Source organism: Ochotona curzoniae, unplaced genomic scaffold (genome assembly GCF_017591425.1).
Source record: "Ochotona curzoniae isolate NIBS_2020 unplaced genomic scaffold, NIBS_Ocur_1.0 scaffold_4505, whole genome shotgun sequence".
NCBI classification, from domain to species: domain Eukaryota; kingdom Metazoa; phylum Chordata; class Mammalia; order Lagomorpha; family Ochotonidae; genus Ochotona; species Ochotona curzoniae.
This window is the reverse complement of record NW_024467118.1, coordinates 55,832,318-55,857,436: the sequence shown is the minus strand read 5'-3', so window position 1 is coordinate 55,857,436 and position 25,119 is coordinate 55,832,318. Positions and strand designations below refer to the sequence as shown.

At 39.0% G+C, this 25,119-nt stretch overlaps 1 protein-coding gene and 1 non-coding gene across 3 annotated transcripts in view; both read right to left on the bottom strand.

Annotated features, from left to right (window-relative positions):
- Positions 1 to 1,993: 1,993 nt before the first annotated feature.
- The window catches only part of LONRF1 (LON peptidase N-terminal domain and ring finger 1), a 35,969-nt gene continuing 12,843 nt past the window's right edge, over positions 1,994 to 25,119 (bottom strand). Inside the window, exons 2-12 of one of the 2 annotated variants that reach the window (XM_040966504.1) lie at positions 24,435 to 24,553; positions 22,732 to 22,854; positions 20,027 to 20,176; positions 19,192 to 19,432; positions 18,999 to 19,095; positions 16,979 to 17,093; positions 13,837 to 13,958; positions 10,838 to 10,996; positions 10,563 to 10,725; positions 6,556 to 6,708; positions 1,994 to 3,325 (exon numbers count right to left, since the gene is read on the bottom strand). In XM_040966504.1, coding sequence (XP_040822438.1) covers positions 3,167 to 3,325; positions 6,556 to 6,708; positions 10,563 to 10,725; positions 10,838 to 10,996; positions 13,837 to 13,958; positions 16,979 to 17,093; positions 18,999 to 19,095; positions 19,192 to 19,432; positions 20,027 to 20,176; positions 22,732 to 22,854; positions 24,435 to 24,553 — 1,601 coding nt within the window. In that variant the 3' untranslated portion in view covers positions 1,994 to 3,166. The remainder of the gene's footprint in view (positions 3,326 to 6,555; positions 6,709 to 10,562; positions 10,726 to 10,837; positions 10,997 to 13,836; positions 13,959 to 16,978; positions 17,094 to 18,998; positions 19,096 to 19,191; positions 19,433 to 20,026; positions 20,177 to 22,731; positions 22,855 to 24,434; positions 24,554 to 25,119) is intronic. The other variant, XM_040966505.1, reaches the window with a different exon arrangement.
- On the bottom strand, positions 23,697 to 23,860 carry LOC121146925. The gene has a single exon (XR_005882296.1). It is a non-coding gene; the product is annotated as a U1 spliceosomal RNA (small nuclear RNA).

The window sequence follows — 25,119 nt, the reverse complement described above, 5'->3', positions numbered from 1 at the left end:
CCCTGAAGCACTCTTTCTGGTTTCAATTCTTCAATCTTTTTAGGTGCAGCAACATCCTTAAGTCTGACAAGTTTACCTCATCTAGGACTTTCACCTTCCTCAAATGTCTAATTTCACAGTCTGTTGTTGAGGGGCAATCATTTGGGGTTTAGTTCAAAGGTGGCTTGTCTCTACAGGCCACAGGGAAACTTGGAACATGAGGGAAGCCTGCCTGTGCCTGAGGACTCCCCCTCCCACTGGGTTGCCATTGCTATTGTACCAGGTCTCCTGTGGCCCAAGAATCACACTCAACATAGCGGGCTGAGAACAATGGCTGCTACTCCCCACTGTTGAGTCCACATTGGAAGGAGGGTCAAGTGACCTCCAGCCTTCCCAGGAACAGCTCCACCAGGGTGCCAAGACCTTCTGGGAACGCTCACACTTCCCTGTAGCTACTTGCTTTGCATTTGCGCTTCTCCATTTATGCAAAGCCATTCTATCCTCTGGCCTCACTGAATTCCTCATCAGTAGTTCAGACATTCCTCAAAAGCATGAGTCACTAGAGGGATTTGGGGTTCCATAATGCCATCTATTTGATTTTCTTTATGGTCCCTTTTTTAAACTTGGGGAGTAAATGAAGGCAGAGGTTTTCTGTTTGGTTTTGTTTTGCTTTCTTTTCACTATTCGTCTTTGCACAGTCTCCTTTCTTAACCGGCGTTTATTTCTATTTTGTTTAGTGGTCACCCACAGATCCTTGGACCTTTTAATTCAGCTATCTCCCTTAAGTGTTATACGCAAAGGGCAAGCAGAGTGTTACGGAAACCAGGCTGAAGGAGACTGGACTGTGCCTCGATGACCGAGAGCAGGACATATAGACAGGTGTCTCAGGGCTGTGGCAGCTGGCTACCCGGGCTCAGCTGCTACAGTCCTAGCTGAACTCAGGCACTAGCAAGAGAAGAGAAAAACACCTGTCAGAACCGTTTGCTGTTCTGTTTCTTTGGAAACCACATGGAAGATGCAGAAAGAAAAATTTTCAGAGGTTTAAAAATATTTATAGACTATTAGGATTTTATCACAGAATTGGGGTTTAAATGAAATTTCTGCTAGCTTATGTGTTCATACACATGAAAACCACAGAAACCCATCTCTCTGTGTGTGGGGGTAGGGCGTGCAGGCAGGATACACTGACCATGTGGACTCAGCAGTCCGTCACCTGACACTGAGAAGTACACAGGTATTCTCATTTATACTAGACCACAGCTCTGGTTAACTGACAGTTAGTGGCTTTTTATTACAGGAAAAGTAACCCAGCACTTCAGAAACTGCTGATAAGATACTGGTGAGGAGCGGCCATTCTTCAGATACTTTCTACGGAATTTCTAACAGATTTTGTTAGAATTATGTTCCTGCATAATTGCAGGAACAAGGGTGGTACTCTGGAGTCATTTCTGATCTCATATTTGATTTAAAGATTTCATATTAAAAGATGATTTATTTCTATATGGCAAATTTAGCTGGAAAACTTTGCAGAAGTAGTCAAGTCTATGTAATAAGGAAAATCTCAAAGGGGGTTAGCAAATACACAAAAACTATAGGGGTAGGGGACTTTTTACTGCCAAGGGCCATGTGGCTCCTTAACAGCATTTCAGGCCAAATAAGCTTATGAACTTAAAAACCAACCTGTTATTGATATACAGAAGTTTGAGTATCGCCTGTGTCTGCGTTGGCAGGGCTAGACCAAATGATTTCGAAGACCTCATGTAGCTAGTGATCTGAGGGACATAGATTTTTAAGAGGTTAAAAAATATGCTTTTGCAGATGGTCTAGGGCCTTTTAAGGTCTCCTGAATGCACTGTGTTTTTCACTCCAAAAATAATTAATGCATATTTTGAAAACCACAGCATGTGTCTCATGCTACAAAAGAGTAAGCAAAATGCATGTGTTCTTCACCAAGTGCAGTTTGATTCTTTCACTGAATTTTTTTACACCGAGTAACCTAAAATTAAGAAAGAAATTATTATGAATTTAGCTTTTATTCAAAATTAAATAAGCAAAAGCAAAAATTGTAAGAAACTTTTACAAATTACTTACATAAAAGAAAGTTAATAGGGACAGTCACAACTTTGCAACAAATAATTACAAAAGTATCTAGGGCAGCGTGAATATAAACCATGTCACAGCATGGTGATCTAGCTGTGATGTGAATAAGGCATAACTAACATTTGCACCAAGACCAGAATTAAAAAATAAAACACTTTAAAAGCTTAGTTCTACATTTTCTTCTCCTCTTCCCGATCCTTAGTGGGTTTCTACTATGTAATTTTCCCAACAAACACATCATGTCAAACTATAAATTACATAGATGGGCAGTTAACATGAAAAGCCCCCTAAAATGCACAAAGTAACTGGTACTGAATTGAGTTCTCCATTTACCTTTATGTACAGTTAAATGTAAACCATATTTTCACAGTTTTAAGTGTTTTATGAATAGATGCACAGTACCATGTCAGGTTTGCAATTGTTCCTGAAAACTGGCTCTAGGTTCTGCATCCAAGGCCTGGTGGCCACTAGGACGCAAATATTTACATAAATAAGAAACTGTGTCAGAGTTAATGGTCAAGACAGTTCAGCAAGAGCAGTATTTCCAACAAAAGATGACACTCAATGCCATATGTTACATGTGCAAATATAAGCATTAGGACAGAAAAATCTGAGGCAAATTCAATCTGCAAAAACTTGTAACGCTACTGTTGTAAACTTGGGCAATAAGTGACCCTCGGCAAGTTCTGCTCTCTATGGCTTTTTTTTTTCTTTTAAAATTTTAAAGCCAGAGAAAATGCACACAACCCCCCCACACACGCATACAATCACACGCACACACTCTTGCACACCCCACATACATACACAGAGTTCTTATCTCATTTTAGAATAGGGTACATAGTGCAACTTCATCACAATGTAGAGGTTAGACACACATTCAGTGCGTGTTTTCCTGTGCAAGTTCTGAGTGGTCTAAATCCTAGTTGAAGGTATTCATCTGCAGAACCACATGATTCAGGAGGTTGAAGGAAAAAAAAAAGTCTCATTACATTTCTCAAACCAGCACTGGATGTGCAAAGGCAGCGGAGAATCTGGCTGTTAATGCAGCCAAATTAGGGTAACTTCAAAGTGAGATCCAAGCAGTGAGTTACTTAGATTGGTCTCTAGAAAAATAGGTCAGTATATGCTGAATCTTTGTCAATCGTTCTTTCAAAGACTTCATTGACAAGACTGACAGCTGGTATCGGGGATCTACAGGAAGAACTGCCAGAAGCCACCAACACCACGCAGGTCCATTAGGGGTTGCCTAAAAAGAATCAACAGTTGGTAGTGTTAGTGAAACAAGTGTACTTGTAGCAACAGCAACACACAACCAAAAAGTTACTACACTACTATGTGCCCAGCACTTTGGGGTGTGCCAGTCCTAGCCCACATTTCCTTAACAATCAGGTAAAGTAAGCTATTATTATGACCATACAAAACAGAGGAACTGAGCCTCAGAAATGTGACACAAACATGAGATCTCTCAGCTTATCCATACAGATCCAAATGCAGAGCTGCCTCTGCAGCCAACATGCTCCCCTTTGCACAGTATGGCCTTACAGCAGGGCTCCCTGGCCCCAAGCAGCTGACCTCTGGGCCACACAGTCCTTCAGTGGTGTGGGCTGGCCCTGTGCAGTGCAGTGTACTCAGCAGCATCTCTGGCCATGGCCCACCAGATGCCAGCAGCACCCCTGCAGTGCGATGGACAGAACTCTCCACAGTGACAAGTGCCCCAAGGGACAGAAGTGCCTTTAGTTGACAACTGTCTTCTTAAAATAAGCACTTAAAGCTTAAAGCATTAAGAAAAGTTAACTGACATTTTAAAATTTCTTCAAAGAATTATAGAATCTTGAGAAAGATACAAAAAAGAGGACATCTATCTCTGCTGCTTTTACTTTGAAAACAAAGCGGCCCTTCTGATGTTACCAAGAGAAAGAACTAGAAACATAAGAAAGAACTAGAACATTGAAAGAACTAGAAACATAAGCAGAAGAATTTACAAGTTGCTTTTCCTACACTGAACTGCTTTTCATTTGATCTGAAATATGGAGTATCGGGGTGACAAATGAAGCTATGACAGCCCTGATGTATTAAAAGATTTATTTATTTGAAATGCAGACTTGGAAGAGGGAGATTTTTCAGGTGCTGGTTCACTCTCCAAATGGTCATAATGGCCAGGGTTGGGCCAGGCCGAAGCCAGGAGGCAGGAGCTTCTTCCAGGTCTCCCATATGGGTGCAGGGGCCCCATTTAGCATTGATCTAAATATGCTCTCCTGCAGGCCAGCACTAATAGTGGATAAAGCCACCGCCTGCAGCATCAGCATCCTGTGGGAGTTTGAAATCTGGCTGCTTTGTTTCCAATCTAGTTCCCTGCTAATGCACCTGTGAAAAACAGTGGAGAACGTCCCAAGTTCTTGGGCCCCTATACTCACACTGGAGACCTGGAAGAAACTCATGGCTTTGGACCGGCCCAGCCCCAGCCATTAATGCAGTTTGGGGAGTGAAACAGCACATGAAATAAAGACCTTTCTCTCTAACTCTGGCTTTCAAATAAAGTAAGTAAATCTTTCAAATTAACAAGTGCCCTTTAGGATTGGATTTCATTTCTACAAGGTATTCTGTCTGTTCTCAACTCATTCTGTAGCTCAGAAGTGTTAGAAACTACGTTTGTCAGAGTCCCCAGCCCAGTCTGATTCCAGGTCAGTACTCTTGTGAGACTAGGAAACTAGAAGGCAAGCTACTATTCCTAGAGACTTTGCAAAGTGTGGGCAGCAGCTTTCCAAAGACAGCCACCTGATTCACAGCTGCAGACAGACACACTGAGGGGACACCCTGGGATTTCTAAAATTACAAATTACAAGGGCCCAGCTTTGAAGTCACAGAGGTCTGTGCACAGATTCCCTGAGCCCAGCTGGAGACAACCGTGGCCTGCACTCACACAACTCTCTCAGCTGTCATACAAACTCTACCTACATTAACTCTTTGTTCCTGGACTGGGAACTACCATCTTAGCTTTCCTGCCTCAGATTCCATCTATACAATGTCTGGCAGAAAGTGATAGGAAACAGTTGGGAGACACAAAGTGAGGGTGATGAAGGTCAGGGGAAAGTAAGGCTGACTTGTTCTATCAGCTACTTTTCATGTTTACAATTTACTCATCCCATTTAATTCTTCTCAGAGGCTCAGGTAGCCAGAAGGAAACAAATGAGTGGCAACTATGTTTAAAGGTCTGATGATGGAGTTTCAAGTTCAACCAAAGGATTCAACCAGACTTACACAACCTTTGGAAATTAGAATGACAGCACTCATCACATGGGTCTCTCCCTCTTGGTCTGTCTACTTAGAGCAGTTCCTTTACAAAATCTGTCATTTTCCGACCATAGACACCATGCAGGTTGAAATGTTTGTGCCTGAAAGGCTGCACTGATTGAGTCTTTAATCAGATTTCCCAGGATAGCAACCCTTCTTTCATGCCTCCTTCACTGCCTACTGTACACATCTGCTTACACATGAAGTGTCTGATATATAGAATTAGATTAAGCTTAAATAAAAACTGTAAGTATTTGTAAAAGATCTTAGTAACACACCAGATCATTAAGTACAAAGACACAGAAAATGGATTGAGAAGCTATGAAGTAAAATATTGGGAGTGAGAGGTAAAAAAATATATATATTTTAAGATTATATTTATTTGAGAGGCAGAAATAGAGAGCCTTATCTAGTGGGACACTCTCTATGTGCCTGGAACAGCTGAGGCTGGGAAAGGGCCAAAGCTGAGTTGGAAACTCAATCCAGGTCAAGTGGCTGCTGCCTCTTGAACAGAAATGGGTAAAAACTGGGATCAAACACTGCAGCCTTGTATTCAACTGAGATACTCTAATGTACTGTTAGTTTACTTGATGACCAAGTCCTGTTTTTATATTCTTTACTCCTCCTCCTAGGAAATGGTCAGTTACAGAATTTCTCCTCATCTGCCTCTGCATCCTACAGTGACTTGATCTGACACCTATTTCCTATCTATGCAAAATGTAGTGCACATCACTGTTCTAGAGAATACGACCACAGTTCTAAAAACAGGGAGTCAACAGAAATGCTGTACAAAAAGGAAAATGTGGCCCAGCAGTGAAGATGCCACTTGGAGATGCCCACATCCCATATAATCATGAGTCAGTTCAAGTCCTGGCTCCGCTCCCAGTCCTAACTTCCGCTCATGCACATGCCAGAGGCACCGGCTCATGGCTGAGGCACCTGGGTACCTACCCCAGAATCACATTCCCATATCTTGAATTTTGGGTTGGCCCAGCTCTTCCTACTGAAGCCATTTGGGGTGTGAATCAGTAAATGGGAGACTTTTCTTTCTCTGTGTATATATTTATCTTTCAAAAATAAATATATGTTTTATAAATGGAAAATGAAAGCTACACTATAAAAATTCCACTAACTTGGCCTTACACAAAAGGCAGACCTGTGGAAGCAATATCAAAGTCACCATACCTGAAGGTTTTCCTCCCTCTGAGGCATGGACCCAAAGTGCTGAAGAATTTGGCTCCGAAATCTGTCTCTTAAATTCTGAAACCAGCTACAGGCTTGAGAGTAGACCAAATCATGAAGCTCTCTGAGGTTCTTTATCTCATCTTCATTTTCAACCTAGAAACAAAAACAGGTAATGAGACTTTTGCGTCCAACGTTCCTGACCCTGTCACTAATCCTAGAGAAATGCCTGCAAGTCTCAGAAGAATTGGGGAACCCCTTTTCAGGGCAGCATCATCACAGAGCACATTTTTATGCTCTAACAACACGTTTCTGCTTCGTGCAGTGCTAACAGGTCAAAGTGAAAGAACACATCACAGACTGACTTCAATCAGGAGCCCTGTTAACATGGCAGTGAATACTAGAGAAGCTACTAACATAATAGCATGTGGAGTGGAGGGGTTACGACTGACACTGCACTTTGCCTCAAAGGTCTTCACAAATTTGGGATTGTTTGCCTTTTTAAAGCAGTGCAGAAAAAAGTAGAAGATAGTTGTTGCAATAAAAGATGAAAAACATCAAGAGTTCAGACATGTCAGAAACTGAGTTATGGAACAGGTTTTTACAACTTCTACCAGAAAACTAGGACAACGCATAAAAACAATATAAAAAAACAGCAACAAATAACTTAGCACAAAATCCAGTATATCAATAGCTAGAGAACAAATTGCACAATAATCAACTTCTGCTGAGAGTTCCCAGGCCTATGGCTATCTCTATAACCTGTCAGAACATCCTTTCAACTACTGGGCTACCAACCTGCCAGTGTAAAACACTTAGCCTTTGAGCTGAGGTCCACAAGAGCAGTGTCACAGAACACAGGTGGAGGGATCTGACATTAACTCACCCACTGCACACTGACTTCGCTAAGACAGGCACAGCCCATTTGCTATTCGCCGGGCAGTGCTTAGCTGTATATACATTACCTCACCTGAGTAAATACTAGGCCTGACTCAGTCCCTCATTCTTACAGGATGACTAATACAAAAACAACTAAAGAATTCTAAAATATCTTGAAATCTAAAAGTTAAGATTACAGCACATCAGAGACAAAACAGCATTTATTCTAAGAGATGTAAAATAATAACTAAACTTTAAAAAGCATCTCCATTTTGTCCAATAACATGAATGTATTTAGAGCTACTAAGCTATAAATTTCATGGCCTCCTTTCGGCTAGAACTGCCATCTTCTAGAAATTCATTAAGATGATGAACATAAAGGGAAAAACACAGGCAATGATCTATGTTCTCCAGGTCTTTTAGAAGACTTGGAGTTAATCCTTGAGCCACATATAAGTGCATCTGCAAGCAGGGTGATATTATAGACAATCAAAGGAATAGGTACTGTTTATAAAGGAATACTCCAGGAAAGATACCATGGAAAACTGGAAGAGTGTGCATTAACCAGCATGCTGCTGTCATTGCAAACAAACAAATCAAAGGCCTTGCCAAAACAATTCATGTGTGTATTGAGTGTGTTAAGCACTCTGAGATATGTGAAGAAAAATAGTTAGAAAAAGGAAAGAGCAACAGAGAAAGGCACTTGGGTTCAACTAAAGCATCAGCCTGCCTGCTGCCCCGCAGCCTCCCGGGAAGCTCTGCTGGTCAGAACCAGTGGACAGGTGCCTGAGCTGCTCAAACCTATTGCCAATGAATTCATGGCATGGCCAGTGTAATTAAAGGACGAAAGACTTCTGAGGTATAAATAATACAAATGTAATGTTTTACCATAGTGAAAATAAATTTTTCTTTACTAATGACTTATTCAGCTTTAACACTCACAAAATTCAAGGAAATAAACCATGGATGACCAGAATCCTAATCCTGACAGAAAAAGGAACCCACAGAGTAGCAGGTCAACATTTTAAAAGGCTTTAGAATTAAGAACTTTACCATCTTGAAATTTCATTATGAGTAACAGAAAATAGAATGACTATAATAAGAAAAAAAGACTGTAACATAAAAAATAATTTTGTAAAGCTGATTCAGAATGAACAAGAAAATCATATGGATAAAGACACTAAAGTGAGAAAAAATTGCTAGATATTCCTAAGAACACAAAGATATAGAGAACTAAAATTTTAAAACATCCAATCTGTAATGGACTCAATGAGCTATTCTATTGTCTTTATATATAAAGGAACCTTCAAAGAGTTCACTAGAAACGTGTGTTATGAAAAACCTATGCTGGATGTCAAAACAGTTTTTTAAATTGTGCATTTCCATAAACTTAAGTTCCTTTATTTGTATGTGTGTATGCAAACTCAAAAAAGTATACAGTAAGTATTCAAAAAAGCTCAAGGAAAATGTGTACTATGAAAAAAATCTATGCATGAAGTTAAAAAAGAAATCTTGCACCAAAATAAGCTTATTTTAAAATTCCATCTTCCATGAGCTTTTGGAAGAACTTTCATGTACATATGTGTTTGTGTGTACACGTGTGTACAGATACAGAAATAGCAGAGTCATAAATATTTGATCACATTCTCAAGGGATTTTTGTCATCAGATTCAACAAAATGAATATGTATTTACATATAGATGATATAAATTTACCTAGAACTAAAACAGTTATCTGTTCGACAAAGAACATTGCCTTTAGCAAATGATCCTATTAAGCAATCCTAGGTCATAGAGCATATTAATCAACTCAAAGTTTCAACTCACACAATACTTTGGCCACAAAGCGCAGTATCCCCTCATCATTACAGCACGATAGTAATATCAGAGCAATCATTGTGTCAGCACAGAGGCAACGTGGTAGAACGTCACAGCTCAGAACACTGAGCCAGAATTGCCTTCTAATCAGTGCTGTGATGTAACCACAGGGTCTTTGGTAGAGAGATGAAAATTTCTGAACTGTATTTTCCTCATTTATTAATTCATAGTGCTATGAAAGTTCAATGAGTTGATGCTTATAGAAATGTCCACTTCAATACTCAGTAATACTGGCTGTGATGAAGGGCTCATCAATGAACAATGATAGTATAATATCTGAGTTTTTGCTTTGCATTCTTTTTGTTTCGTTTTCACAGAGCCTTTCCTAAAGAAACTGTCTTCATCTTGATTTCTGATATCACAAACTAACTGCAGTTGCTCAGTTATTTTAGAAACATCAGCATGACCACATTACCTGTATCCAAGAAACAGTAACCCCATTCAGGTAATACTTCATCAACACATTCATTGACAGTTCTGCAGCAGTGAACCCACACAATTTTAATACACCTAACTGTATTTTTACAAGTAAGGTTATCTTGGACACTAGAACAATCTTAACACATAAAAATAATTCTAAAAGAATTTTGTGTTTACCTGTCAATCAAATTTTAACCTACTGATTACAATAGCTTTGACTATTAATAGATTCAAAAGACAGAGCAGAGATTAGCAACCTTTGCAATGCAGAAGGGTGGAAAGTTCCCCTTGGTGTTTATTGTTAAGGACCTACCACACATATATATATATGCACAATATATCATGGGCATGTGCACACTGTGTAGGTTGTCAAGCTTGCAGAAATGAAGGTCTGGGATTCTTCTTCCAAGTTTTCTTGTAAAATACAATGACTTAGGAGTATGATAAGAAAATGGCAAATAGGGGAAGGCATATATTTGGCACAGCTGTTAAGATGCTGCTTGGGACACTCCTGACGCACTGGCACTGCCTGCAATTCCAGCTTCCCGCTAAGGTACTCCTGGGGGACAGCAGGTGATAACCCAAGTACTTGAGTCCCTGTCACTCATATGGGAGACCCAGACTCCTGGCCTTGAGCATTTGGGAGGGAGTCAGCAGGTGTAGGATTCTCTCAATAAAATCAATGTTATATATAATTTTGAAGATAAAAAGTATCTTGTATCTAAATCTTCCAGGCAGCAATGATCATAGACTGACAGGCAGACTACTAGTTTATGTGCCTAGGAAACACCAGCCTGTGTGCCAACCAATCCCTGGGCAGAACGTTTTCCATACCTTAACATCTTCCAGATACTCAATGTCTGCTGTGCAATATCCGTCTTTCATGCCTCTTTTTAACACCCTAAACCGCTTTCCTCCAACTGTATCAACTACAGACCTTCCATCAGGCAAGAAATGCACATTTCTAATTTGTAACATACAACCATAATCTGCAAAACTGAAAGAGAAAAACTTTAGTTAGTATCAAAAGTTCAAGCACAAGTGTGCAAATTCTCATCCATATTCAAAGAAAGTTGCCATACAAATATTTAAGTTCACAAACAACATACCTATTTTGCGTATCACTGACACACATCCCAAACTGCTTGGTTCCAGTCTGTATACATCTTCGAATCATCAGTCTGTATCTTGGCTCGAACACATGAAGAGGGCAAGGCACAGTGGGGTAGGCCATAGTGCAAACAAATATGGGAACATTCTTGGTCAGGCTGAAGGAGAGAAAGCCTCATTATATTAGATCAGAACATACAACAATGAGTGAAAGTTCCAACAATAATCAATTAATGTAAACAAATCATTTCTAAATAAGGTAACTTCAATTCCAAGTTCAATGCCAAGAACAAGATTCAATCTCCCCTCTGGTAAGTTCAAATTGATGTAACATTCACACATAAACTTTGTGGGTTTTATTTATAAAAGTTTAAATTTTGAGACACCAGGTTATTACACAGTTTCTTAACGGTTCAAAGGGGAATTTATTATAACTAATATTTTACATGAAGAACCTGATTCAAATACTTACAAAATGATCAATCCAGTAATCTTTTATCCATAAAACATTCATGGTTATATTTAGATAACAATATGAAAAAGTGAGATTCTACAACAGACAGTAAACATGTAAAAATTCTTGGACATAAAAATATGCTCAAACTGACTATCCAAGCACAATTAAACAAGATAATATTTTCTCTACATCACTAAAACAAGACTATTTCTCACTGTCAGAGAAGTAGAAAGTACAAGACAGAGAAAGGCAATGCCCAGCTTGGGTAAGAGTGTGACAAAAACTGGCAGCGTGGAAGGCAGGGTGGAACAGCACAGCCACGATTAACAAGAATTTGGCTATGCACATGAGAAACTTAAAAATGTTCACAATCTTTGAACCAGAAGATTTACTTCTAGAAATAGTTCTGTAAGTACCACTTGAGTATTCACATGGCATTGTGGGTAGCAGTCCAAACTTAGAAGCATAAAGAAAAGACCAGTAAATAAATTATAGCATAGCCATAAAATGTAATACAGTCATGCACTGCTTAATGACAGGGATGCCCTGGAAAACATGTCATTAGACAATTTTGTCCTTGTGCAAACATCACACAGTGTACCTACAAAAACTAAGACAGCCAAGATGGCAGTGGAGATAATCTTACAGGACAGGATCCCTGCTGCATACGAAGTCTCCCATCAACTGACATGTTGTTAGGTGGTACAGGACTGTTCAGTGCTTCCATTAAGCAATGATGTGTATGATACCAAGACAAGAGATTCCATAAGTGAGGAGAGAAAGTTATAGAAAATGAACACTATGTTCCCATTTTCTAAATATATTTTTTAAAAATTTATTTCACTTGAAAGAGTTACAGAGAAAGACAAGGAGAGACAGAGAGAGATCTTTCATTCACTGGTACGCCTCCTAAATAGTCATCATGGCCAGAACTGGGCTAATCCGAAGCCAGGAGCCAGGAGATTCTTCTGGGTCTCCCACATAGGTACAGGGACCCAAGGCCCTGGACCATCCTCTGCTGCTTTCCCAGGCCATAAGTAGGGAGCTGCATGGGGAGTGGAGCAGCCAGGACTTGTATCAGCAGCCATATAGGATTTTGGCACTGTAGGCAGGCCTGCTATGCCACCATCTCCTAAGTTGGCCTCTCATTTCCTAAATATTTTATAGGAGTTAAATATATATATATACACATATATATGTAACTTACTTATGTGTATGTTTTGTGTGCATAACGTACATACATATGTATGTATATGTAACATATATGTAACTCAAGTTCCTCTGAGTTGCAGATGATGGCTTTCTTTCCCTATTTACATTTTTTAGTTTTTCTCCAAAATGATCATAACTGTCTCATATAAACACAGTATTGAATAGAAACACACTGAGGACATGTGTTAATAAGACAGCCCCCGCCGGTGAGGATCAAGAGTCCTTCTAGTCTCCCTCCATCATGCAGCTTTCCTGAGCTACATCTGTCCTGGGCTTACCCCACCCGCTGCGGGGGCCTGGTTGACCATTAATGCATAAATGCAGCTGTCCAAAATCTAGCTTTGCCAGTGCTGACCAAAAATGGTTTGTAATCTTCACATCTGAATATTTTCCATCATAAAATCACACAATAAAACATCAATTCATGGGAAGTCAAAACTGTATGGATTTTTGCAAAGTGAGGTCTGAATATTTTTCCTCTTATGAAGGCCCCTATAAACCCACTGAAGACACCTGTGAAAGAAAAGTCTGCAAGCACAGTTCATGTGTTTAGAAAATGAGATATACTAAGTGTGCTTTGAAAAAGAATAGAACGGTATCAAAATTAAAATTTTGTTCTTTAATGGTGAGTTGTTCAGTTAAAATAAAGTTTCTTCAACTTTATTAAGGAACTAAAAAACTGTGAAATTTGGAGACCCCCAAGTGCCTGGCTGAAGAGGAAAGAACAAATGGGAAAAGAACAGGAGAAACACTTTCAGACAGACACACAGGGAAAGTATAGCTAGGCCGCGGGGCCTGGCAGCCACCACATCCTCCTCATAGTGGCAGGCACCACTGACTTCGGGGGCCTGGCTCTCCTGACACTAATTCCATTCTGCTCCCTGGCAGGATCTCTAGTCATTGAAGATTTGGTCCCTAAGTCACCCGTGCCAGTTTCAGTCTCAAGTTTCCAGCTTGTAAGATCTTCCTCCAAACGTTTAGCTGCGTAAAAATCTCTGAGTCCTGCACCTGCAAACTTCCTCCTACCCTGCCTCAGACATGATGGCCGCCCTTTGTCAACAAGTCCCCCTCCATCCCCACCCCCTACCTTCTGTCACTGCAGAAAATCCCCCTCACCCCCCCACCGCTAATACTGCTTTAGCCCAGAGGGCCAAGTCAGTAACATCATATCCCATATCCGGATGATACCAGAAGGGCTTTCATAAAATTTTGTCCTATGAGGACAGGGGAAACTGGCCAGCCTTGACTAGATTGACTTAAATAAGGTTTCTCATTGGTGTTTTAAAGGTAGTGGTTCATAGTTTGATTTTTTTATGAGAAGAAACTTACTGTGAGAGTTCAGCAGTTTCTTCATCATATATTTTTTTTCTCTCAGACAGTTCATCAGGCAGATACTTCACTATTAATTCTTCCAACAGCTGTGTGACACAGTACCTCCTATCTGCTAGATACTAAAAGACAATATTATTTTACATTCCAAGTCCCTACAGTATCAAACAGGCAAAACAGTTTAACTGATACAGTTTAAAGCCTTTATTACATTTTTATACAGTCGATTCTGAATTAGCGGCAAGTAGTGAGAGGCGACATTATAATAGACAAGGCTAAACAAGCAGACCTGTCTGAGGCTTTGCTCAAGAGCATTAGAGTAGCAACTGGAACCAAGCACTGAATGAAAGAACTGTTTCTTGCCATGATCACAAATCCCTCATTGGCAGCAGTCAGTCCTGCCCCTGCTCTCTGGCACAAGTAAGGCCCACTTCAACCTGACAGCTCAAAGGTCCCGGAGCTACCACTTGAATGGTGACAAACAAACAAAAAGTTTAAGAAAATCAACACTGTTTTGTTCCCAATTGCAGAGGCAATCTCCAGATAATTTTCCTTCCAGACTCTCCTGCTGTCACTTGCTTTCATTCAGACCCTTATGATAGGGCTTTTCTTGTAAGACCCCTCCACCTCCAGTTCTACAAAATGATACACTGACACTACTTCCTAAACGCTCTAAAAACAACTGCTGTCTTTGTGCATTTCTGCACAGTTTCTTCTGATAAAAGCTATCCATGTCACTCCTATGAAAAACCTATCCTTCAAAGTCCACCTGCAATTTATCTTTCTCATAAAGCCTTCTCTAGTTTTTCTGTCTCCCTAGAATCCTACATTGTACTGCATGAAAGGTGCCTGCACCACAATTCATTGGTAGGGAGATGTTATATCTCTAAAATTAAACTAAAAATTGTATAGGGCCAGGGATCAGGTCAGACTATATATAAAACTTTGTAGAAAAAATTATCCAATTCATTTACTAAAAGTGGAAAAACTCTTGGGAGACAACCACAAGATAAAGAGATGCCTTACTGTAACTTGAGGGCCAGCAAAACAGGGGTTTTTATCAATAGCCAATGAAGAGTAGATGAGGACGTGGGAGAGGTTGGGAAAGTGTTTATAGTGGTGGTTTTTACACTTGACCATGGATGAGGGCTGTCTGCAGAGACCTAGCTGAGGTTCTGACTTAGTGGAGCTATAGCAGGGCCAGGGATTTTCATTTCTAACAAGTTCTTGCAGGACACAGATGCTGTTGGTTAGGACCCTGTGTTAAGAAACTGAACTACAGATTGGAGAAAGATATCCCAGATCAGGTGACTTAAGGTTTGTTATAACATTTATCAAATTAATGATACTATAGAAGCAGTTCTACCACTTACTTGCTAATTTACTAAAAATATTTGAAAATTTAATAAATATACGGCCTCTCTCTCTAATGTAGCACTTCCTGAGGCTAGGTGATTGGTCTTCAGGGCATTTTTAAAACACAAACAAAAAACTTCTTGATCCAATAGTTCATCTCCCAAGAATTTAACCTAAAGATGAATATAATTATTCATTTTAAATGATGGCCATGAAAGTATATGTATATATATATATATATATATATATGTATTTTAAAAGAGAGATTATAACAGCCTATATGCCCAACAACAAAGAAATGGTTAAACACTGAACTATTGTGCTGTTGCGAAAACCATCTTTCAGATGGAAAAAAATGAGCAAAATAAAAGGACAAATAGGAAAAACATAAAACTGCAGGGCATGTCAGCAAGATTTTTTAAAAATCATATTACATACGTTAAGAATTGAGAAGTTAATCATGTCTAAGAGTTGATAAGTTAAAAAGTTGGACATAGGATACACATTTTAAACCATATGTGTGTTAGTTATCTTTCAAAAATATGCTTAATATATTTTTCTTTCATTCACAGTATCTTAAAAAATGAAATATCCTAAATTAAAGCAATGCACCTAACAGTTTATCTGAAAAAAGCATATTTCTAAACTGGACAATTCCTACGGAAGCCTGTTAGAACAACACTTTTAAGGTTCTTCACCTGAAAATACTGAACATATTAGTTGAAAATACAATTAGCAAACTATTTATGAATAAGCTTATGATTTCTGGCTCTATGAACATTCTGTGCATGTGCATACACACATCAACCCGGCACATGTGCACTTTGATTCATGACAATACACATATGCTATTATGCTTTTCTGTACCAAATTGTTTTCTATAAAGGAAATAGCTGTATATTTTAAATGGTTTTTATGAATTTCTTAATATTTGTAAGATTTTTTTTTCCTGTAAAGAGAACGTAGCTCCGCTGCAAGTGCCGGCTGCAGCCTCACCTCCGGTGAGCACGGCTGACAGGGTGCTGTCCTCCCAGCAGCAGCAGACAACAGCCCCGTCGCAAGCTGTTAGTGCTCATCACTGGCTAGGGGAAGGGCTGGGCAGCTTGCCTTCCTCTCCTTCTAGTCTGCCACTTGGTGGAGCTGCACTGCTTGATGGGGATAGCTACTAAGTTGTGTGGGAGCTACTAGGACACATTAGCCTGCTTAAACTACAGTTTAATTAAAAATTCAAGATGCAGTTTCTCAGTCACACTGACATTTCAAATGCTTAATATCCGTGTGCGGCTACTTACTACTGCACTGGAAAGGGATGACAGGGAACAAGCCTATGGTGCAGCAGGTTGTGCTGGACAGAGTTGTTACAGTTACTAAGAGTACTGGACTAGGCAGCAAAGCCAGCCCATCAGTGGGACTGGGAGGTCGGGGAGTAGGGCTCCCTCAATACTATCCTCATGAAAACTGAACCTGTCCCTGACTGGATAACTGATCATATGGCCCTTTATATGAAAAAACAAACATTATTCTAAACAAACGAACATTAAAAAAAAAAAAAAAGCTGAGTGTGAAGTGCTTGTCCTGTAGGGCCTTTTTCCCCTACTCCCTCAATCTCACTGTTCTCCAACATTAGAATATGAACAATAAAAAACATTGCTTTTGGTCACTCAGCACATATAATGTAATTCATTCTGAACATGGTAACTGCTATTTGTATGGCTGAAAAGAAATTAAACAATGCTGTCAAACTCAAGACCAAAAAGTACACACATATACACAAATGCTTACTTACCTCTTTCAAGCTTTCTTTGCAAAGGGGACAATATGGTGCATGATCTAAACAACGTTCAAGACAATTCTTACAGAATGAATGTCCACAAGGGGTTGTTACTGGCTCAAAAAACAACCTGAAATCAATCAAAACACATGTCAGTTTTCATATTCAACTATCAATTGGAAAAGCCTAAATCAGTGACAGAAATATGAGCACTGATTTCTATTTCAGGAAGGAAAAGAAAGGCTGGCCAACTACCCGGACTACAACATTGTTAATCCATTTTAAGTAGATTCTATTAATCTGATTACTAATTTTGGCTTCTGTAACAAGTGCTTATCTTGCTGTATAGAGAACCAAGGTAATGCCATGACAGGCTTGAGACCAGCCTAGGCCTGAGTTTCAGTTTCTAGAATTGACACACCCACTCCCCCCTCTCGCCCTCCCCCCCCACCCAAGTGGGTTGCTACCCATTTCAGGTAGAGCCAGCCAATCAGAAGGGACCTGGAAAGTCCCTGGTCACAGGTGGTCGCAGGCGATAGTAGCCAACCAATCACAAATAAACCCATACACTTTTCCTGGAATTTGCTAACCACTGTACTTATGTAACCAAACCCTATATAAACTGTTAAGATGTATAGGCAGGGTCCTTGTCAAGACTCCACCACACTGGATGAGACTCAGACCCTAGCCTGAGCTACTAATAAAGTTTCTTAGCTTTTGCATTGCTGCTTGTGGAACTTGCTTGTCCAGGGACCAATTTGGACCCAACAATGTCACAATCCCTAAACATATGTGGCAGATCTCAAAGAGTGTAAATTATTTCATTAATAAGTAATTAATTTGCACAGCCTTTACATTTTCACTTTATCAACAACTTAAAATGACTATAATAAGTCTGTGAAAGCTTCACTACATAAAATTCATAAATAAGAATAATGCACTTAAATGCTACAATTGAGTTGTAAAATTAGGCTAACTTAATAATTATTTCCTAAATATTAACTTCTGAATTTCCTAGTATTGTTGCTGCTATCGATGCATAAAAGCTGTCTGGCCAGGCCCAGCATGGTAACCTAGTGACTGAAGCCCTTGCCTTGCATGTATAGCATATGGGCGCCGGTTCTAATCCTGGCAGCCCCATTTCCTGTTTGTGACCTGTTTATGGCCTGGAAAAGCAGTTGAGGACAGCTCAAAGTCTTGGGACCCTGTACCCTATGGGAGACCCAGAAGAAGCTCCTGTTTCCTGGATTCAGATCAGTTTAGCTTCGGCTGTTGCAGTCACGGGAAGTGAACCAGTGAACAGAAGATCTTTCTCTCTGACTTTTCTCCTCTCTGTATATCTGACTTTCCAATAAAGATAAGCCTTAAAAAAAAAAAAAAAACAGAGCTACCTGGTCTAATCCCTTGACTTCACAAACATGAACAAACCAAGGTGAAAGTTAAGAGACTGATTTGGGAATACAATCGGTTCCTGTCAGTATTGCCTGAACAGTCCCAGGCTCCCGCCTTCATCAATCCTTAGATTCAATCATAATGTAGGTAAACTGGAAATGTTCTCTTAAAACATTTAAGGTTTTAGAATCCTAAGAAAGTTATGTAATAGAAATTTATCCAATGTTACTGAAAATGGACTCTGTGGTTGTATCCACAAACAAAACAGGATAATACATATAACATATTTATTTAGTTATGATTCTTAGTCAAATCGAAAACCATATGTATAGCTAAGTATCAATAATACTGCAACTTTCCTAGTAATTTTCAAATTCCCAGATTCTTTTGTTATGTATTTGACGCCCACAATTCTGTGACTGAGACTTAAGCTCTGACTCCACTTTTTAAACAAGGCAAGTTGAGGGACGGTGATTCAGCCATTTGCCCAAGGTGTGAAAGGCAAACTTCGGATTAAAATTCACTTTTTCGTTCTTATTCCAGCATTCTGTTATTTTGGGCTGCCTATTACTACCTTTTTTCTGCACTGTATTTTATGTAGATTTAGAGAACAGTCATTCTCTGTAAAATTTTAAATGCTTACCTCATGCAGAGAGAACATTCAAAATCCGAGACATCTATTAATTCTTCCGGGATGTCACCATCAGCTAATGAAAACATACAGACTCCACTGGGATTTTCTATTAAAACAAACAAATTGGGTTGTTTCTTGAGGAAAACAGCTTCAGGCCCCTCTGAACCACTGTATCTAAGGTGGGAGTTAAGGGAGCGTGTACCTCCTTGCTTCTTCAGCTTGCTTCTTCCATCTTCGTTGACAACCACATCCTGGTCTAAGAGAGACAACTTCCTTTTCAGCAGAACACCCTTCTCTTGCACAGACAGTAAAGGTTCTGAGGATACTCGTTTTAAACAATCCCCTCTGGCAGGCATTTCTGCTGAACTGATAGCCTGTACGGACTGAGTACGGCTTAAGCTGCCTTTGACAGGTTCCGAAGTGATCACTGGTATTTCTTCATTCTACAAAGACACAATAAACAAAGGTACCACTGTTTCTATGCTATTCTTTATTCCTCTTGCCAAAAATCTAACTGAAATTAAGTTCCAAATCTGCATAATACTTATTTTAACAGCACTAACTTTTTTTTTTTTTAACTCTAAAATCTTGGCTAGTAAATGATTTTTGCCAATACTTAGACCTAGACATCAAACTGACTGTGTTATAATGAAGTTTAAAAGCTGTTATGTAAACCTAGCTATTTCTACCCTGAAGAAACTAAAATAAACATGAGGACGTTTTTACAGTTCATAGAAGATGCTTGTTTTTGCACCAAAATAAACATTTTTAAATTTCATTTCCTACAAACTTCTTGGACTCTCCTCACACAGTGCTTTACATAATCTAAGAGACCAAAAATTCAAACATACAGGTGGCCTAAAAATATGATAACTGAGCAACTATTTTACAAATAAGGTTTCAGACAAAATTCTATTAAGACAAGTAAACAGCTTCAAAAAGCGTAAGGAGGTACTAGTCCCTGGAATTCTTAAAGAAAGTATTTACTTGGGAAGGCTTATGTGCTAAAATCACGACAATGCTTTCTCAGTCCTTACCTGCTTTGGGCTAAGCTCACTGGATGAGTGAGATTCCTCCATTACTGCAGGAAAACCAAAGGGTTTGCTTTTAATACACGGCAATGAACTCCAGCAAGACTCCTTTAGGTCTTCTTTTAAGTTTTCAGGTGATAATAAATCACATAAAATCTGTAAGAGAAAAAGTAAAAAGGTAACAAGATATTAAACACTGGGCTAGGGATAACTCAATATAAACATACTTAATACAGTATTTAAGATTTTACAGAATGTTTGCTCTAGACATTACTTTTAATAAGCAGAGGAAAGGAACCAGTTAGGTAACAAAACAAACAGTAAAACACCCATAGGTGTCACACAATCTCAAAGAAATCATTCAAAATGCACAAAGGAAGGGCGGCGATTGGTTAGATTGGTGACTGAGAAAGTACCCAAGGAAAAGGTAGACCTTTAATACAAGAGTATAAAATGCAAAGATCTTTTGTGAAGTAGAAAAGATGCCTCTCTGAATATTTGTGAAACTACCCCTCACAAACTATTCATGGCTCACATCAATGCAGATTTAAAAGTAGGAATTAGAATGCTTATATGAAATCAAGCAATCTGGGCCTTTAACCATGACATTCTAAAATTCCCTATATTTAAAATGGATTAACTTCTCACTGAACAATGAATCTGTGTGGCGGTCACCACTACCCAGCAACTGCATGGGGCACCACACAGCAGCTGCTCTAACAGCCGGAGTTAAACTAGGCCATAGCTAGAGAATCACAAGTTGTGGGTGTCTATATCTGGAACAAATCTGAACTCTCAAAGAAACAGGGCAGGTTAATATGGGGGAAGAACGTGGCTGGCAGACAATGAGACAGGCTCTGATCTTCTGGGTGTCAAACAAACTACATTTTTACCAGCAACACAGCATTTCTTCATGTCTAAATTTAGAGTTTCTGTTTTTTAGCTCTTCACTCTCAATTACACAAAAGTCAGAGTAATTCAGAAACCATTATAAAAAGAAATATACGGAGGTACTCAAGCAGCATCCCACTTACCTGGCATTTAATATTTACTTATTTTATATTTCCCGATATCAAACAAACATATCAAGCACACACCTAACTCGAATTCTGCAACTCCATGCCTCGATATTTGCCAAAAAGATGTAAAAGCATATGTCCATAAAATGACTTGCAAAGGAATTTTCATAGCAGCTTTATTCAAAATTATCGAAACTAAACTAGACAAGAAAGCAAACTGGAAACAATCCCAATACAAATCATCATTTACTGAATATCACAATGCCACATTGTGGTCTGTTCATCGAACGAAGTAACAAAAATATAACAAAAAAAAATCACAATGTGCATTTTTTAAATATTTAAGCAAAAAAAAAAAGGCCACACCCAGAAAGAATACACAGTAGATGATTCCATTCATATGAGGTTCTAGAACAGGAAACCTACTCTGTGGTGACAGAAATGCAACACTAGCTGCCTTTGGGAGCAAGAGGAAGGAAGATGTATTGGAAAGAAGTTGAAGGCATGTTTTAGAATGACAGGAATATACTTTATTTTTTATTGCAATTCAATTCACACAAGTATATGCATTTTCTCAAAACCTGCCCAAAGATCGAACCTGTGTTTCATTATATGTAAACTGTACCACAATTCACAAAAAGCATATTGAGAAAAACCCAGTATCTTAAAGCATCATTTGTTTTGCATTCATCCGACCTTATTAAGCAACACACAGTTACAGAAATATAAAGATGTTTAGCAGCATAAAAAGGCAAACTTGTAAACTTGTAAAAAGTTTTCCATCTCACCAGGAAGGTAACAAGGACTAGCCAGAAAACACACCACAGGAAACAAAAATTTGTCAAGTGAGCAGCTACAATGTAAATACTAACAAATCTTACAGAGGATGTACCATGTGAGCCTGGTCCTTAAGGGAGTTGATATCTGAGAAAAACATTCTCCCACTTGAGGGAACAAAGGGATCTGGGATGCTCATTCCGACCACTGCCTCCATGCCACAGGTGGAGTCCGAAGGCCTGTGGCTGCGGGGGTGGGGGGAAGAATGCTTCCCAGGTACTCCAGCGAGTCTGACAGTCACACTTACAGAAGCATAACAATGGTAACAAATGATATGGCAGGTTTTGAAATGAGGAGAGTCAGAATTTGCATTAGAAATTTTTTAAAGGTGACTCCTGCTAGATACCTACGGGCATGTTCAGCAAAGACTGATGGCCGTCTTATCAGAGAACTGCCCTTCTCTGTTCTGCTTCATTAACAACTACTAACACAGCAGGCAGCACACTTGTTGGAAAATGATACATGAAGTTTTGAGAAAAATAAGGCAAAATAAACTGGGGGCAATACTACTGTCAACCATAGAAAGCAAGCCAAGCTTAGGCCCGAAGTGGAGGACCAAGGGCAGGCGAATAAAGATTCCTGTGTAGAACATCAGTGTTTAATTAAACACCATCAGTCTAGTTTGGATTGGATAAGCTATTAGGGAAAGTCTAGATTAATAAAACAAAAAATATTGCCCCGAAATATCTGTGAATGAAATGTTTTGATTTCACCTGAGAACTCAACACACTAATCATCCTCTTAAATGACTCTGGAATTAGTTTTATTTATATATACTAACTTCCCAATAAGCATTAAAAACACAGTGTGTGTTCCAGCGCTGCCTGAAAGCATTATTATTGGTAAACCAATTACCTTTTCTACTTGCAGCTTTGCAGGTGCAAAATCTTCATCAAGGGCTAAGCACTGAAGAAACAGCTGTAAGGCATCACCTAAAAAGCCCGCATCATGGAGTACTTTTCCTTTCCTGAAGTAGACCTTCAGTAAAGCACACACACAAAAAAACCTTCAGGAAAATCATTATCAAGTAAAGAAAATCAAACAACATGCTCTGACTGTTTTTGAAATAATGACTCCAAGGAGGTCAAAGTCTTCTGGTCCCGCGTCTTCCCACTACCCTGGGGAAGCAGCAGAAAGGGAAACTGAGGCCTGGCACTGGCCTGACCAAACTTCCAGGGTTTAGCAAGAGCAGAAACACTAGTTCCCTCACCTTAACAAAATTACTTATTTAAAGTTTACTGATTTACTCATAAGTGTGCGAGGAGGAAAAAAGAAATAAAATATACAATCATACTGATTTTAAGATGCATAAAGATTTTGCCTTTGTTTTTCTTTCATTGTAGGAATTCAACAAGATCCAATGACCTAAACACTGTAGCCTGCTGATCACCAACAAACCAAAAATTCAGTTATGGGCAGTCCACTGTAAAGTGTCAACTGGCAAGTTCTAAATGTGGCTTGCCTGAAGAATTAAAATGAAAGGGGTTTAGAAGCCACAGAACTGTGTTATTTAAATAACATCAGAGAGGCCTAAAATATATTCTTGTCAAATAGTCATTTTGTTACCATTTAAATCACTGAAGAAAACCACGTCTCTGTCCAAAGGGATCTCTTCTTTTTAAACGGTTTTAACACCATTCTCACAGACCACTGCACTCCTGTCCTTGATTTATATTTGACTATGTTAACCACTCATGTCATCATGGAATTTCAATATCAGTTTTCTTTTAACATAAAATTTTTAAGACATTCTTGTTACACTGTCCTTAATGGCACAGTTCTGAGTGGAGGAAAAACAGACATATACAATTTATTATTTTCAGGGGAGAGAGTGAACGCAGTCCCCAACTACCATACATTATGCAGTTGAATTTCCCACATTTGGGGAAATCGTAGCGGTCAGCACATCCCAAGTGCAATGGATGAGCCTCGCCCTGGGAAAGCCAACTGCATGATCACGGCATCTCCCCTGCCAGGTAAGTATGTAAATAACTTCTAGTTTAAAGAACATGAATGACAGATTGCCTTTGTAGTTAAATAAAAAAGATAACTGGTAAACAGATCATATTATACACATTCCTTGAGTTTTTTATAATTGCATGGGGAAGGAAACCTTCTCTGCCCTTATCTATTGTATAAAATGATTGCCTAATCACCCCTTTGCTAATATGATGACAATTCTTCATCCCTAAAGATCTTCTTCCATTAATTAACTTCCTTCAATAAAGCCCATTCTGGGTCTACACAACGCAGCAAGTTGTATTTCTTTGCTGAAAAATTTTAATGCCTCTCTATTTTTTCCTGTGCCACATGTTTCAGTTGTGTTTCAGTTCAAAGCAAATATTTCAAATAATTCAAAAAACTGTCTGGTGATCTGAAACCATTTAAAAACAGACTCCAGATTTCTAGAATGTTAGGATTTTTGCTTAGAGTCCACTATCCATTTCACTAAAAATGTGTTAAAAATCACCTCTTACACTAAGACTATAATTGAATGTATGTTCCTATAGTTAAATTTTTAACTTTATGCAAAAAAAAAAAAGAGACAGTAATTTTACCTCAGGCCAATTTGGAAGTTGAAAAAGAACTGCATTTAAATCTTCTATGGCTGCTTTAAACTCTCGAAGACCAGCATAGGATTCCGCTCTATAAATTTTTAGAGTCAAGTCACTGGGCTCTGAAATAAAATCAAGAATAGGATTATATTTTTAAAACATTACTACATAATATAGAAAATATTATCATACTCCAGTAAGAAATGATTTAGTGAGTCCAAAGTCAATATCTACCAAACCAAAGTTTCTGGTTACAACCCCATTTACACGTTGAGTCTTAGCTAGATGTTATGATTGAATTATAATGAGTTATTTTGGTGGAGGAAATAGTGAAAATGCTTATGATATGAATAACCACCCCTAAGTAAAATAATTCTTAATAGACAAATCTTTTTTTTATTACAATATGTATTTTATTGGAAAGACAGATTTACAGAGAGAACGAGATAAAAAGATCTTCCATTCATTGGTTTACTTCCCAAGTGACTGCAACAGATGGTGCTAAGCTGATCCGAAGCCAGGAGTCAGAAGCTTCTCCCAGGTCTCCCACATGGGTGCAGAGTCCCAAGCCTTTAGGCTGTCCTGTGTTGCTTTTTAGGCTACAAGCAGAGAGCTGGAAGGGATGTGCATCAGCTGGGACACAAACCAGCACCTGTATAGGATGCTGTTGTGTGCAAGGCAAGAACTT